Raw genomic sequence first — 14,398 nt, 5'->3', positions numbered from 1 at the left:
TAAGGTCCAACTCCCAGTGATTCTAGTTTTCATCAAGTTAACAACTAATGTTAACCATCAGGCCTTGTGTGAGATAATGACTGTTCTTTAAGTTTCATACCAGGCAGTCATAACACTTCCTGCTCTCCTTTACTCCCAGTTACCCTTCTCCCCAACACATCCCTTCACTCAAAGAACCTGCTCACAGATTTTTCTCCACCCCAAATCTTTTCAATATTCAACCTGGTATCAATATTAGTACCCCAAATCTTTTCAATATTCAACCTAGTATCAATATTAGCATGGGGACCCAACTTCCTGGGTTCATTCTTCTTTGATCTTATCATCTTCAGATAGTTATCCCCACTCTCATTTCAGCTACTCACATGACCATCCCCCAGATTTTGTCCAGCAGTTGCTTCACTTCTGGAATATGAAATACATGCACCATTTCTTTGACCATAAGAATATCAATGCAAGTCTCACTACAACCTGTTCTTTGTTCACAAAAAAAACCCTAGCTGCTCCTACTTTTCACCCACTCTTTATTTAATTTATTCTGTTGTTGTTTGAAATGAGGTCTCACTGTGTAGTCCTGGATGGCCTGAAACTCAGAGATCTATTTCTGCCTCCTGGCACCAGGATTAAAAGCCTGTGCCACAACACTACACTCAGTGCATTCCCTTTAACTTTATGCTTTGCTTTCAGACAAGGTCTCACTGTGTAGTTTAGGGTGACCTTGAACTCATAATGCTTATGCCTCACCTCCTGAATAATGGGATTATAAGCAAGCACTGGGATTACAGGCCTATGGCACCAAACCCCTGCCAAATCCACCTATTCTTGACTTCAACCTATTTACTATCTAGCTTAAATTCCAGCAGTCTTCACTTGCCCTACTACGCTGTATCATATTTACAAACCTATCCCTAGCTCAATCCCACTATTTAAAACTAGACTACTGGGTGTGCTGGATAAAAAAAAATCGCCCATTGAACTGGAGGCAAAATAAATTCACTGTCTAAAATACATAAATTATGCTGCTTGATAATCCTACAATTTCCTACTCTTTCCATCCCACAATCCACAGTAAACTTCAAATCTTGATCCCACTATCTCTCCCTTATCTCCATGCAAATGACTTACTTCCTTCTTGAAAAAAAAAAACAAATGAAATAAACAAGAACTAATTTGACTTCCTAGTACCAACTCCACTTTCTTTACCTATCCATTCCTCCTATTACAATGGAAGTACTATCTTTCCTTCCTCCTAAAGTCAGGATTTGAATCTAGGTAATGTATTTTTTTACTTCCTCAATTAATTGTCCCTTCTTTCTAAAGTATCTTCAATCTCTTACCCTGTTTCTTTCTCTCCTTTCTTTACAATAACATTTAAACAAGCGCACTGACCTTAATGAACAAAAAACCTTCATTCTACTTTTCTTTCATCCCCTCTTGTCTGCTCCCCCTCTGACAGTTCAAAGTCAAATATCTTTCTACACTCACATAGCTCAAAATGACTTTTTTAAAAAAATGGTTAACAGTTAAACATGGTACAAAACTAAAAAAATAAATAAATAAAACATGGTATAAAATTCAAAAGCTCAGCTCTATATCCTAATTCTTTTTTGTTTGTTTGTTTGTTTGAGACAGGGTTTCTCTATGTAAAAGCCCTAGCTGTCCTGGAACTGGCTATTGTAGACCAGGTTGGCCTCGAACTCAGAGATCTGCCTGCTTCTGCCTCCCAAGTGCTGGGATTAAAGGCGTGCACCACCACCACCCAGTTCTATATCCTAATTCTTTATCAGTTATGTTCTTCTGTCATTCTTATTGTTGCTGCCCTAATATAGGTTGTTATGATCTCTAACTAGAATTATTGGCCTTTTTCATCCAACTAGATTCCAAGCCTCTACTCTGTGTCCACACAAATGAATCTACATACTAAAACAGTAAATAAAAAAAACAAGTGTGGGGTTGAGAGGTGGCTCAGCAATTAAGAAGAGTGCGTACTGCTTTTGCAGAGGATCCAGAACTCCAGTTCCAAGAGATCCAACACCCTCTTCTGACCTCCTTGGGCTGCTGCACACATATTGTGTACATACATACACTCAGGCATACAAAAACACAAAATCAATTAATTAAATAAAAAAAATGTGATCTTATTATCTCATCCCTAAAGCCCTTCAAAAGCTCCCTATTTCTCTTTTTTAACTTTTTAAAAATTTTATGTATATGTGTATGTGTTGGAAGCTATCCTTGGAAGCCAGAAGAGGGCATTGGAACCCCTGAAACTGAAGTTACGGTAGTTGTAAACTGCCCGACATGGGTGCTGGGATTTGAACTCAGATTCTCTGGAACAGCTCTTAGCTGCTGAGCCATCTCTCTAGACCCTCCCTATTTTTCTTGAAGAATTAATTAACCAGGCTTACAATAGTGGCACACACTTTAAATCCCAGCACTTCGGAAGGCAGAGGCAGGCGGAACTCTACACAAGGCCAGCCTGCTCTACAGAGTGAGTTCTGGGAGATCCAGAGCTGTTACACAAAAGAAACCTTTTGTCTAGAAAAATCAAAAACTAATTGAACATGGTCTAAAAAGGCCTTGTTTCTTTGGTCTCACTTTTTATCCCTTACACGTAGTGCCAGTTATATAAATGAAAATGTTTACTGCAAAAGAAAAGCGTTTCTTCTTCAGAAAAATAAAAAAGCTTTTTCATTTCTCAGGCTACCATAGTGTGGTAATCTGAATCCATGTTCCTGGGCATCTGAATACTTAGTCCACAGCTGATTACACTGTTTGGGTAGGCTTAGAAGTGTGGTCTGGCTAGAAAAAGTCTGTCACTGGGCGTGGGCTCTGAGGTTTCAAAAGCCATGTGCTTTCTCTACTTGCTGCTTTTCCTGCTGCCATGTGTGGTGATTTCTTCCATGCCTCCCTATCATGATGGTGATGGACTCTTATCCCTCCAGAACCATAAGCCCAAATAAACCCTTCCTTCTATAAATTGCTTCAGTTATGGTGTTTTCTCACAGAAATAGAAAAGTAACTAATACACAAGGATTTCAGTTGTTACTATTGTTTGTTTGGTGGCTGAGGACTGAACCTAGGGCCAAGTGCTCTGTCACTTAGTTAAAACTCTAGCTCAATTTCGACTTTTGAAATAGGGTCTCAAGCCCAGCATAGTGGTGCATCCTAGTACTTAGGAGACTAAGACAGTTGGATTTCTGTTGAGCTCAAGTCAGGCTGGTCTACATAGTGAGTTCCAGGGCAGTCGAATTGGAACCAAGTAGGACTCAAAGATCAGATGTGCCAGAACAGTGGCAAGTTTTACTCAAGATTCTATCTGGTTTCCTATCTCAGGTAGGCCTGTATTCACAGACCTCAAAAGGTGGTGGGAGGTGATCAGAGGAGTTTAAGGTCACCCTCAGCTACTGAGCCAAGTTTGAGGAAAGAGCTATGTAAGAACCTTTCCCAAAAAAAACCCAAACAAGGGCTGGCAAGATGATTCAGCAGGTAAAAAGCATCTGCCTCAAAGCCAGAAGACCTGAGTTCAATACAGAGAATTTATGTAGCAGTAGAGGAGAATCAACTCTAAACTTTGTATGCATGCCTCCCTGCCCCACTACAAGATACAACATGTGAGCAACACACACACACACACACACACACACACACACACACACTTTAAAAACAAAATCCCATTTCATGTAAGTATAGGCTGAAAGGAAAGGGATGACAGCTGGGTGTAGTTCAATGACAGAATGCCTGGAATTGCCTCGGTTTGAGAACAGCAAAAAGAAAATGGGGTAAAAATATATACAAAATCACCCTTAATCAAAAGAAAGTAGGAGTGGAGACATATGTATGTATGTGTGTATATATATATATATATATATATATATGTTTTTCAAGACAGGGTTTCTCTGTGTAGCTCTGTAGACCAGGCCTGCTTCTGCCTCTCAAGTGTTGGGATTAAAGGTGTACACCACCACCACCCAGTGGGAATGGATATATTAGTATCAGATAAATACCTATGAAAAGAGACCAGCAAAAATGGTCAGAGAGTAAAAGTGCTTGCCATGTAAGCCTGATAACCTGAATTAGATCTCCAGATTCAATGTAGAAAGCAGGTTTAAAGTGGAGCACATCTATAATCCCACTAGTCTCTCCTACAGGGAGATAAGGTGGGGATGAAAGAATCACCTGGAAGTTCACAGGCCAGCTAGCCCAGAGTACACAGCAAGGCAGAAACAAGAGAGATCCTGCCTCAAAATGACTGAAGGAGAACCGTCTTCTGAAAGTTTTCCTCTGACCTCCACACAAGTGCATGGCAAATGTATGCCCTCACTATTACACCTACGTCAAAATATATACACACAATAATAATAAGAGTCAAATTCTGAAAAATGGAAGGATAAAAAAGAGGATTGACAAACAGCTAAACAGGGTAAAGGTGCTTGTTCTGCAAGCCTGATGACGTGAGTTTGATCCCAGGGTCCCACATAGTAGAGAGAACTGATTTCATCAAGTTGTCCTTTGATCTCCACATGTGCACCATGGCAAACACATGCACGAATGCTCACACACAGAGGGAAGGAAAAAGGGGGGGGAGGAGAGGAGGCAGGGGAAGGGAAAGAAGGAATAAATGGAACCCAAAAAAATTAAAAGATTAATTCAGGCATGTCCCTTTAGCAAAATAGTAGTAGGGCCTATAACTTCCTTAACTATAGGGCTTGGCCACGTTTATAGAACAAAATGTGAGTTCCCCATGTGGAATAGGCCCTAAGTCCAATTAGAAAGCTTTTGGTTACCTCCATAGCATTCATGCTACTACTGAACCAATGAACATACCTTGCCAAGCCAGTCATTATTGTAGCTCACAGATTCACAGCTGGCAAAGGCTATTGATGGTCTCTCTTCCCCAGCAGACTACAAAAACACTTTCTGATACTGTGAAAGTTAGCTAGTAAGAAGAATGCTTCCAAGTCAGAACCAGCTTGAATTTTCCATATCCTATGATCAAAGTATATGATATGTTCAGCAATAGGATCTGACCAGCAAGTTCTAATGAGTAACCAAGAGCAATGACAATACCCTGTATTGTTTTTTGGGAGCGAGGGTCTCTAGGACTACCTTGACAAATGGGGTATTTCATACCTGGCACTGGGATTTTTGATAATCTACAGCTTTTGGGATGAGCATTATCCCTCCACGTAGGATAACATGAATTAAGCTTACCTGTGTACATGTATATACATATAACAGGAAGCTTATAAAACATTTTATATGACTTTTTCAAATATCTTTAGTGTTGGTTATCGCTCTACCTTCATTTCCCACTCCCCACTTAAACCTTTACCTCCATGATTTGCTTTTCCTCCATTATACTGCCTTCTCCTTCTAAATGTTTCTAAATATCTATGGACCCCTCATCAGAGAAGTTTCTCCATGTAGTGAATGATGTTTAATACAGAGACTCACAACTGGTCAAAATGCAGAGAATACGTCACTGTGGAGTGCTCAGTCGTAAATGAGACGTCTATATCACACACACTCCCAAGGTTCAGGGAACGTAGTGGAAGGGGAAGAAAAATTGTAAGAACAGGGAACTTATCACACCCTTTCCCTAAAGGTTCAGGGAGCATTGTGGAAGAAGATGCACAAAAATTATAAGAATGGGGAAGACTGCTGTGAAATAATGTCTTCTGGACAGGATAGAGTCGTTGCACTCATAAGACCACAACAGATATAGTAGTCAGCACAGCACAAAATCTGCATAAAACTGGCAGGCCTGGTGGAGCACTCAGGAGGCAGAGGCAGGCAGATCTCTGTGAGTTCGAGGGCAGACTGGTCTACAGAGTAAGTTCCAGAATAGGCTCCAAATCTATACGGAGACACCCTGGCTCGAAAAACCAAAAAAAAAAAAAAATACAAAATAACCTGTATAAAACCAAGCTAATTAAAACTCCAGCACAGTGCTGGCACACACCTTTAATCCTAGCACTCGGGAGGCAGGGTCAGGCAGATCTCTGTGAGTTCAAAGCCAGCTTGGTCTACAGAGTGAGTTCCACAACAGCCAGGGCTGTTACATAGAAAAACCCTGCCTCAAAAAACAAACAAACAAAATAAACAAACAAATAAATGATGAAAAGAAAATGCCATAAGATCCATTATATGCTAATAAAAAACTAACATGTATATAATAATTTCTATTTAAACTATCATAACCATTATCAGGAAAACTAAGGCCTCACAGAGATGAAACACTTTGACCATAATTGGTATATAGTAACAATGTTACTTCATCCATCATCCAATATCAGATGTTATCATACTCTATGGAAGGAGAAGAAATTGATACTGCTTTAAATTTATGTTTCTCAAATGTGGGCCTCATTTACCTATTGAATCAGAAACTGAGGTTGAAATCTATCTTGCTTTCTTAATGGGTCTTTCAAATAATTGTGATACATACTAAAAGACACTGCTCTACAAATCAAGAGTGTTTTGCACAACTCAACTGCCTTATAGATGGATGAAACTATTTGGCATTTTTTTCTGATTTTGAGAATATTGTCTCTATAGTCAGAAAATCTGAAACTCAAATCTACGCTCAGAAAGTCACATAACCTTCACAGAATGCTTTTTTTTTCTTTTAGAGACAGAACTCATTCTATAGACCAGGCTGCATCAAACTTAGAGATCTGCCTGCCTCTGCCTCACAAATGCTGGAATTAAAGACATGGTGGTCACCCCCCCCCCAGCAGGTCCAGATTTTTATCATCAAAATAGCATAGTTGTCTTTCTTCACTTCCACTCCAGGTAGTAACTTGTCATTATGCACCAAAATCCTTAATTGAACTTCAAAAGTCTATCAAAGGTGTAAACAGATTTCTATAATCTCTAGGCATTTGTGGACATAAAATCTGTGAGATTGGGACAGGAGAAATGGCTCAGTGATAAGAGGGCTTGAGGACCTTAGAAAACAGATCCTAGTACCCAGGAAAAACTCAGGTATGGTAGTGACTCAAGTGATGGGGGAATTCAGCCAATCGCATGCCGTATAAGGAAGGTGTCTCTTCCCTCCCTCTCCCCCTCCCCCCCCACCACAAATAGCCTATAAAACACCCAGGTGCGTTTGTTTCTTCCTCTTTGTTTTCCTGCTCTCCTAAATCGCTGGAACCCTGGTTTTGTAAGTTCCCTTCTTCCCTTTATTAAAGCTGAATATTTTTTATTAAAGCTAGTCTGGTTAATTTTAACCGCCAATTGATCACGCCCCTACACCCAAGTCCCATGAGGGGCAAAAGCAGGAAGAAGGGAAGAAGGGACTTGCTAGTCATTAGTTTAACTGAAGGTTCAGTGACAAATTGTCTCAAGGAAATAAACCAGAGAGTAATACAGCAAAACAGTGTCTTCCTTTGGCCTCTGTGGGCTCACAGGTATATGCTAATACTCATACAAATACAAGCACACACATAATCACACGACACACACACTGGGTCTGCATGATTAACTATTGTAAGCAATCATGAAAAGTCCACAATATTTAGTAATTTCCAACTGAGCTAAAGTAAAACCTTAGGGTACAATGAGCACGGCAGGGTGAGGGTGTACTAAGTAAGCAAGAGCAGCCAGTTGCCCATTAAGGATCTGGTTTTCAGCTAGGTTCCTTGTTCTCTGGCAGCCCACAGAAAGAAGCAGAAGAGATTTTTAAAACTGGATGCTTTCAAGAAACTTGTGTCAGAATGTACAAACAAAAACAAAATACATCTTAGAAATGTGATTAAAGACAGATCTGGCCAATAAACCCATAATTAAGTTTCAGCTGGGCAGTGGTGGCATATGCCTTTAATCCCAACACTCAAGAGGAAGAGGCAGATAGATCTCTGTGAGTTCGAGACCAGTCTGGTCTACAAAGCGAGTTACAGGGCAGCCAGGGCTGTTACATAAAGAAACCCTATCTTGAAAAACAAAACAAAAACTTCTTAAGTTTCAGTAGCTAATATAAGAAAACAATAATGTAAGTATACAAACATAAAGGGAATGACCAAGTAACTGGGGCCAAACATACACATGACAAGGTATCAGAAACACATTTTAGATGACTATTTAATAACCTGGCAGATACCTACATTATAATGTTAGGTGTGGGGGCAGGGAGGCCACAAAATGGTATTTATGATATAATTCTAACCTATAAAAACATACATTATAAATCAAAAGACAAGAGTTAATACAGCAATGTAATTAACAGTGAATTGTACATAACAGACTAACAGATGATTTTTTATTTCCATCTATTACTTTCTGCATTTTCTATAATGGACATGTCTCACCTGTACATTAAGAATTTTTTTGCCAGCCTTGAACTTGCAATCCTTCCTCAGTCTCCAAAGTAGGTGTAATTATAGACCTGTGCCTCAAAGCCCAGTTTAAAAAAAAAAATCACTCTTTTAAAAATCTGGGTTGGGGCTAATGAGATGGCTTAGCAGGTGGTGCTTGTCACCAAGCCTGACAACCTGAGTTCATTCCTGGTCTCACTTGGTAAAAGGAGAAAACTGACTCCTACAAATTGTCTTCTGACCTCCACATGCATATCATGCCATATGTGCACGCAAGCAAGCCTGTGTACATACATACACACACATACACACACATAAATAAATAAATGTAATTTTAGAATCTAACTTTCAGGAACTAGAGTGAAGGCTCAGTGGATAAAGAATGTTTGCTATAAAAGCAAGAGGACCTGAGTTCAAATTCCCAAAACCAACATAAAACTGAGCATGGCCACAAGTTGCATTACCCTAGCACTGAGGGGAAACTGCCAAGTGGATTTCTGGAGCTCACTAGCCAGCTAGCCTAACCCAAATTCTAGGTTTAGTGTGAGAGAGTGTGCTGCTGTGAGTATGCTGTATATGCATCCCTGTGTGCACATGCAGGGACTTGGAGAAGATGTCAGATATGTTACTCACAGCAGCACACTCTCTCACAGATCTAACTTTTAGGCTGGGGAGAAGGCACAGTGAGCAAAATGCTTACTAGACAAACATTAGGACCTCAGTTCACTCCAGAATAGATACAAAACCTTGGAGTACATGTAATCCCAGTGGTGGGGAGACAAAAATGAGAAGATTCCTGGGGCTCTTCGGTCAGCCAGCCTAGCCTACTCATAAAATACCAGGCCAATGGGAGACCGTATCTCCAAAAAAAAAAAAAAAAAAAAAAAAAAAAAAAAAAAAAAAAACCAAGGTGGGTGGCTCCTAAGCAATGAAGCCTGATATTGACCTCTGGCCTCCACATACACACACCCAAATGTACACACCCACAAACATAAACACATACACAAGCAGAAAAAATTTTAACTTTCAGACTTGGGTATAGACAAAATAATTTATGGAATGTCAGTTATGGAGTCAGACACAGAATAAGTACTTAGGGAGCATTCATTCCTGTTTTCTGCTCCCAGATATCAATACTGTAAGCAAGAGACTTTCCAGATACTGAACTTACACACTTCATATACAACCCAAACTAATGGCTATAGTGCAATAGCTTTTTCATGAAGTCTCCTTCATTTATTCAAAAACATACTCAACATCTATTGCATGTTTAGCATTGAACCAGATTCTAAAAATACTAAAAATAAGAAAAAGTTACCTGTATTCCCAGGCAGTGACACAGACATATGTATAACTATAAGATGAAATTTTTTAAATGAAGATGTATACAAAATACAAGAGGAATCTAGAGGAAGAAGTATTCTGTGAGCTGTATAGGGGAGAGCATCAAATGTATGGTAATGCAAAAACAAAGGAGCATAAAGGGGAGAGTCTCTCAGGGTTGGAGGTAATTTAGCTTTGCTGGGTCATAAAGAACAAGGCTGGCATAAGGGGCTTACACTTTTAATTCCCACACTTGGCAAGTAGAGGCATGTGAATCTCTGTGACACCAAGGCCAGCCTGAACTACATTTCAAGTTGCAGACCAGCCAGGCTAAGTAGTGAGACCCTGTATCGCAAAACAAGGGGGTAGGTATGGGAGGAAATTAGATTAACTAAGTAGATTATTAAAGATCTGTCTCTCACAGAAAAAACAAAAACAAAAACAAAAACGTGAATTTTACTCTGCAGGCGAACCACTGAGAGAATAATTTAAGCTGAGAAGTGACACCTGATCAACACTATTAAAAACAACCAGGGATATTGACTTCTTTTGGGTATGTGTGATACTGGGAATTAAACCCAGTCTCTTATACATGCTAGGTAAGAGGTTACTACTAAGTTATATCCCAAGCTCTTTACATTATTTTCATTTTGAGACAGAATCTTGCTAAGTTGCCCATGTTGTCCATCAACTGGCTCTCTATAGTTCAGGCAGACCTTGAACATGAGATCCACTGACCTCAGTCAGTAAATTATAGAGGATTGCAAATTAGACAGAACTTCCTTCAGAAAGCTGGAATTATAAATTCATGCCACGGGCTGGAGACATGGCTCAGCGGTTAAGAGCACTGCCTGCTCTTCCAAAGGTCCTGAGTTCAATTCCCAGCAACCACATGGTGGCTCACAGCCATCTGTAAATGAGGTCTGCTGCCCTCTTCTGGCCTGCAGACATACACACAGACAGAATATTGTATGCATAATAAATAAATATAAAAAATAAATAAATTCATGCCACCATGCCTGGCTACGATTTTTTTTGAGACAAGGTATCATGTGTCCCAAGCTAGCATGGTACTACTATGTCACTCCCAAGTCATGAGATTACAAGTATATGCCATCACACCCAGTTTATGCAATGGTGGGGTTTGAACTCAGATCTTCCAGTGTGCTATGCAAGCATTTTACATGCTGTACTACATTCCCTGGCCCTTATGAAAGATATCTTAATTCCCACATTTCCAGAGTGAAGGAAAAGGTATCACTCTTAAGTTTGTCCCCATTACACAAAAATAACAGAGCAGAAAATAGAACTCTGTACCAGGTACATAATAAATCAATTAAATGTGAACTTGAACGTACTGCATCAAGGCAGTCTCAGCTTAGGTCAGAATTTTGGTAATACCAGTCAGTACCTTTACTTTGCTTTTGAGATTATAGGAACAGCTCTTCTGAAAGTTAAGACTGACAACTAAAAATTCTTGAATCTAATATATAGCTGAAGGATACCATATACTGCTTTTATTATACTCCAGCAAATCCTCCCAGTAATAGGATAATATTAGGATTTTTATTACATACACTAACTTCACTAGAAACTTGGGTGACATGTGCATTCATTCTGTTGTTTTACACTGTATCTTTTACATTTAATTTAGGTAGATGGTTCTGCAGACAGCGCAAAAAATAATATTCCAGTTCTTCCTCCATTAACTGAATGCTATGAAAGAGGTATTGATTTGTAAGGGAGGCTCACAGAAGCAAACGCAGCAGGCCAAGGCCACTGATACTAAGTTACAAAGAAATCCATGTTCTTGGACTCAGATATCTCAAAAAATGCAGTACTGCCTCCCGCAAAGGCAGCATAGGAGGGGAAACACAACGGGCAAGATACAAAACTGATCCTCTCTTTGTAGCTAGAAGGCAGCTACAAAATCATATAAGCACGCAAGGCCCTAGTCTGCAAGGACGGATAGAAAAACCTAGGTCTAGTGGTGGGGAACTGAAAGTAAACTGAGGGAGGGACTAGCCTCGGAGCAGGGGTAGAAAAGGGGGCCCTCTCCTCTCGGAGAGAGCTGGTGAGCACAGGACACACCTGGCCAGCCTGGCCGGCCCTTCTTACCTGCCGTGAAACCAGTCCTGGCACATGTCACACTCGATCATGAATCGGGTCACATCGTAAGGCAGCCGGCAGAGGCAATACACCGGCACCGAGGCCATCTTCACAGGGGGGTGGGTCGCTTTGCGGCGGGCCAGCTTTGGGCCTTTACGAGGGTCAGAAGGCAGCAACCAGCGCCTTGCGGAGCGCCTAGCCTAGACGGCGGCTGGACACAAACACCACTTGTTACAAAGTGAAGCCGGCCCCCCGGGTTTCCGAACCGTCCCGCGTCTCCGCCCCCACCCCACCCCCTGGGTACCAACCTCCGCGCGGAGCTAAGGAGCCGGCCCGGACGCAGCCCAGCTGCTGAGTGCCAGGGAGCGAAGAAAGTCCACCCACCTCCCGGGAGTTCTTCCCCTCAGCGAAAACAGAGAGAACGCTCTGCCTGCGCTCGCCTCTGCCCAGCCGTCCAAACGCCTCCCTCAGCCCTCTACCTCCTCCGGCCCTCAAGTCGGTGACAACTTCTTTCCGGGTTTCATGGAAATATCGGAAAGCTTTCGGGAAGCTTCTTTAGTCCCTCAGCGGAGCCTGTCTCCTCTTGGCTTCCCTTTATCAGGACGCCCAGCACGGCAGAAAGGATGAGGCTGGGCAGAGGGAGGCTGAGGGAGAGAGCCTCCCTCGCCCCCAAATAGGAAGCCCCGAGATGCGCGGACCCTCAAAGTCTGCGCGACTTACCCCCAAACCGCCCCGGAGCCCCCGGGAAAAGGAGCCGCAGCGCCGGGCAGCCGACTCCAATCTCGGTTCGGGGCTGCCCTCGGAGTGGCAACGCTGCCGCCCGTCCTTCTCCACAGCCTCCCCTCCCGGCCGGCCGCTCCGAAGCGGACCAGGTCGCAACCTCGTCCTCCACCCCAAAGCTGACAGGAATCGCGCCTCAGCCCTGACACCGAACAGGATCCCCCCCCTCGGAACCCCGGGAAACTGCCCAGAATTTCCTCACACCCGGGAAACTGAGCGAAGACTTGTTTTGCCAGTGCTCCCAAATGGCAGGCACTGGCTGGCGGTCCCCTCAGTCCGCGGAGCGCGCTGCCGCAGCCCTCGACTGCTGGAGCCTTCACCCGACGCGACAGTCTCGGCGCTCAAGCCCCCAAACTTACGAGGATCTCTCTGCGCCTCCCCGACTGACAGGAAACCTCTTCCCGCCCCCAGCGCGAGCGGAACGCCCTCGGCCGCGAGCCCTACGGGAACGTCTCCATGACGAAGGCGCCGGGAGTCCTCGAGACGCAGGGCTCAGCCCCCGAGCCTGGCCGGCGGCTGTCCTCGCTCCGGGGCAACACGGCTCTGCTGAGGAGCAGAGGCTAGCCGGGCAGTTCCGGCCCCCAGGGCGGCGCGCGGGGAATTCTGGGAGTGCCGCTGCGAAGCTGGGAGCCTTACTTGTCTTCTCCTAGAAACCACATGCCGCGTCACAGTGCCTGTCGTCGGCCGGGGCTCGAAGGCAGCGGTCACCACAGACCTCGCGCGGGCTAGCGGCTCAGAGCCTTCCAGAAGGCGAGGCCTGACCGGGGGAGGGGGACGGGGGCCGACTGGCGAGCGGCTTTGTCGCTGGCTTGCTCGCTCGTCTGGAAGGCAGGCTCGAGCCGAGGAACTGGAGGAACTGGCCGCCGGGTCTGGAGAGACTGCCCGAGGAGTAGCCAGAAGAGCCCGGGACCAGTGGCAGGGAAATCAAAGGCATCAATAAAGTTTATTCAAAATAACGAGGAAGTTGAGGGGGAGAGGGGAGGAGAAACATGGTAAACAGCTACCATATTGAGAGTGGCGGCGGTCCGGGAGGAAACAGGCTCGCCGCCATCTTAGGAGGCCCGGGCACGCGAGGTGAAGGTGGAGCCCCGGACGTCAGGCCGCCGGCTCCCGCGTGACGTCACGGGGCGGGGCGCCACCTTGAGGAAAGCGGGGCGGCGCCCAGTAGAGCCGAGGACGCGCTTCTCCGCGGGGCGGCCCGATTGGCGCTCGAGACCTTGAGTTGACAGGCAGAGAGGCCGCCATCTTAGGCGAGGCGGTAGTTTGGCTCCATTTTGAGTGGGGCCTGGAAGCCAAGTCTCCCCTACCTGTGGGCAAACTGGGCGTTAGGATAGCGGCCCCGTCCTTCTCCCTCCCTCCCTCCGAACACGCGCTGCTCTTCCGTAGTCTCCTCCTCTGAGGGGAGGCGAACTCTGACTCCCAACTGCGAAGTGCTCGGTGGGCTGCGGGGGCGGGCTTCAGCCTCCCTGCAGCTCCGCTCCTCTCCTCAGAGCGCACTAGGTCTTCTGCCCACGGCTGCTATGGCTCAGTCTTCACTCTGTGAGAGGAAAACCTGTCATTACCACCAAACCAAGAAACAGGGTTAGAGTAGGCAAGTGATTTGAGAGTCTGGATGTTGAGGACGGCACCTTCTGATTTCTCCCACATTGAGCTGTCAGTTTTTCTTTCTGTCCCCAAGCTCTCTTCATCGGCCCTGCAGGTTCAATTCCGCCAGGAGCAAATACAGTTCAAGGATTTCCATACATCTGTACCAGGGTTTTCTGACTAAATGTAGTATGCTTCAAGATGGCGCTGTTTTCCCCCCTCAGACATTAATGAAATAACTCTAGTTCTTTTACTGTATGACTTTCCTACAGGATCCCATTACT

General features: G+C 44.1%; 1 protein-coding gene across 5 annotated transcripts in view; it reads right to left on the bottom strand.

Annotated features, from left to right (window-relative positions):
- The window catches only part of Phf8 (PHD finger protein 8), a 94,705-nt gene extending 81,117 nt beyond the window's left edge, over nucleotides 1-13,588 (bottom strand). For 2 of the 5 annotated variants that reach the window (XM_042054374.1, XM_038316131.2), the window contains exons 1-2: nucleotides 12,890-13,143; nucleotides 11,760-11,961 (exon numbers count right to left, since the gene is read on the bottom strand). In XM_042054374.1, the coding sequence (XP_041910308.1) occupies nucleotides 11,760-11,857 (98 nt within the window). In that variant the 5' untranslated portion in view covers nucleotides 11,858-11,961; nucleotides 12,890-13,143. Of the gene's footprint in view, nucleotides 1-11,759; nucleotides 11,962-12,889; nucleotides 13,145-13,166 lie in introns of those variants that run through there. The other 3 variants (XM_038316128.2, XM_038316129.2, XM_038316130.2) reach the window with 3 other exon arrangements.
- Between the last annotated feature and the right edge of the window lie 810 nt (nucleotides 13,589-14,398).

The sequence above is a fragment of the Arvicola amphibius genome, chromosome X, assembly GCF_903992535.2.
Source record: "Arvicola amphibius chromosome X, mArvAmp1.2, whole genome shotgun sequence".
Taxonomy (NCBI): Eukaryota; Metazoa; Chordata; class Mammalia; order Rodentia; family Cricetidae; genus Arvicola; species Arvicola amphibius.
This window is presented reverse-complemented; position numbering and strand designations above follow the sequence as displayed.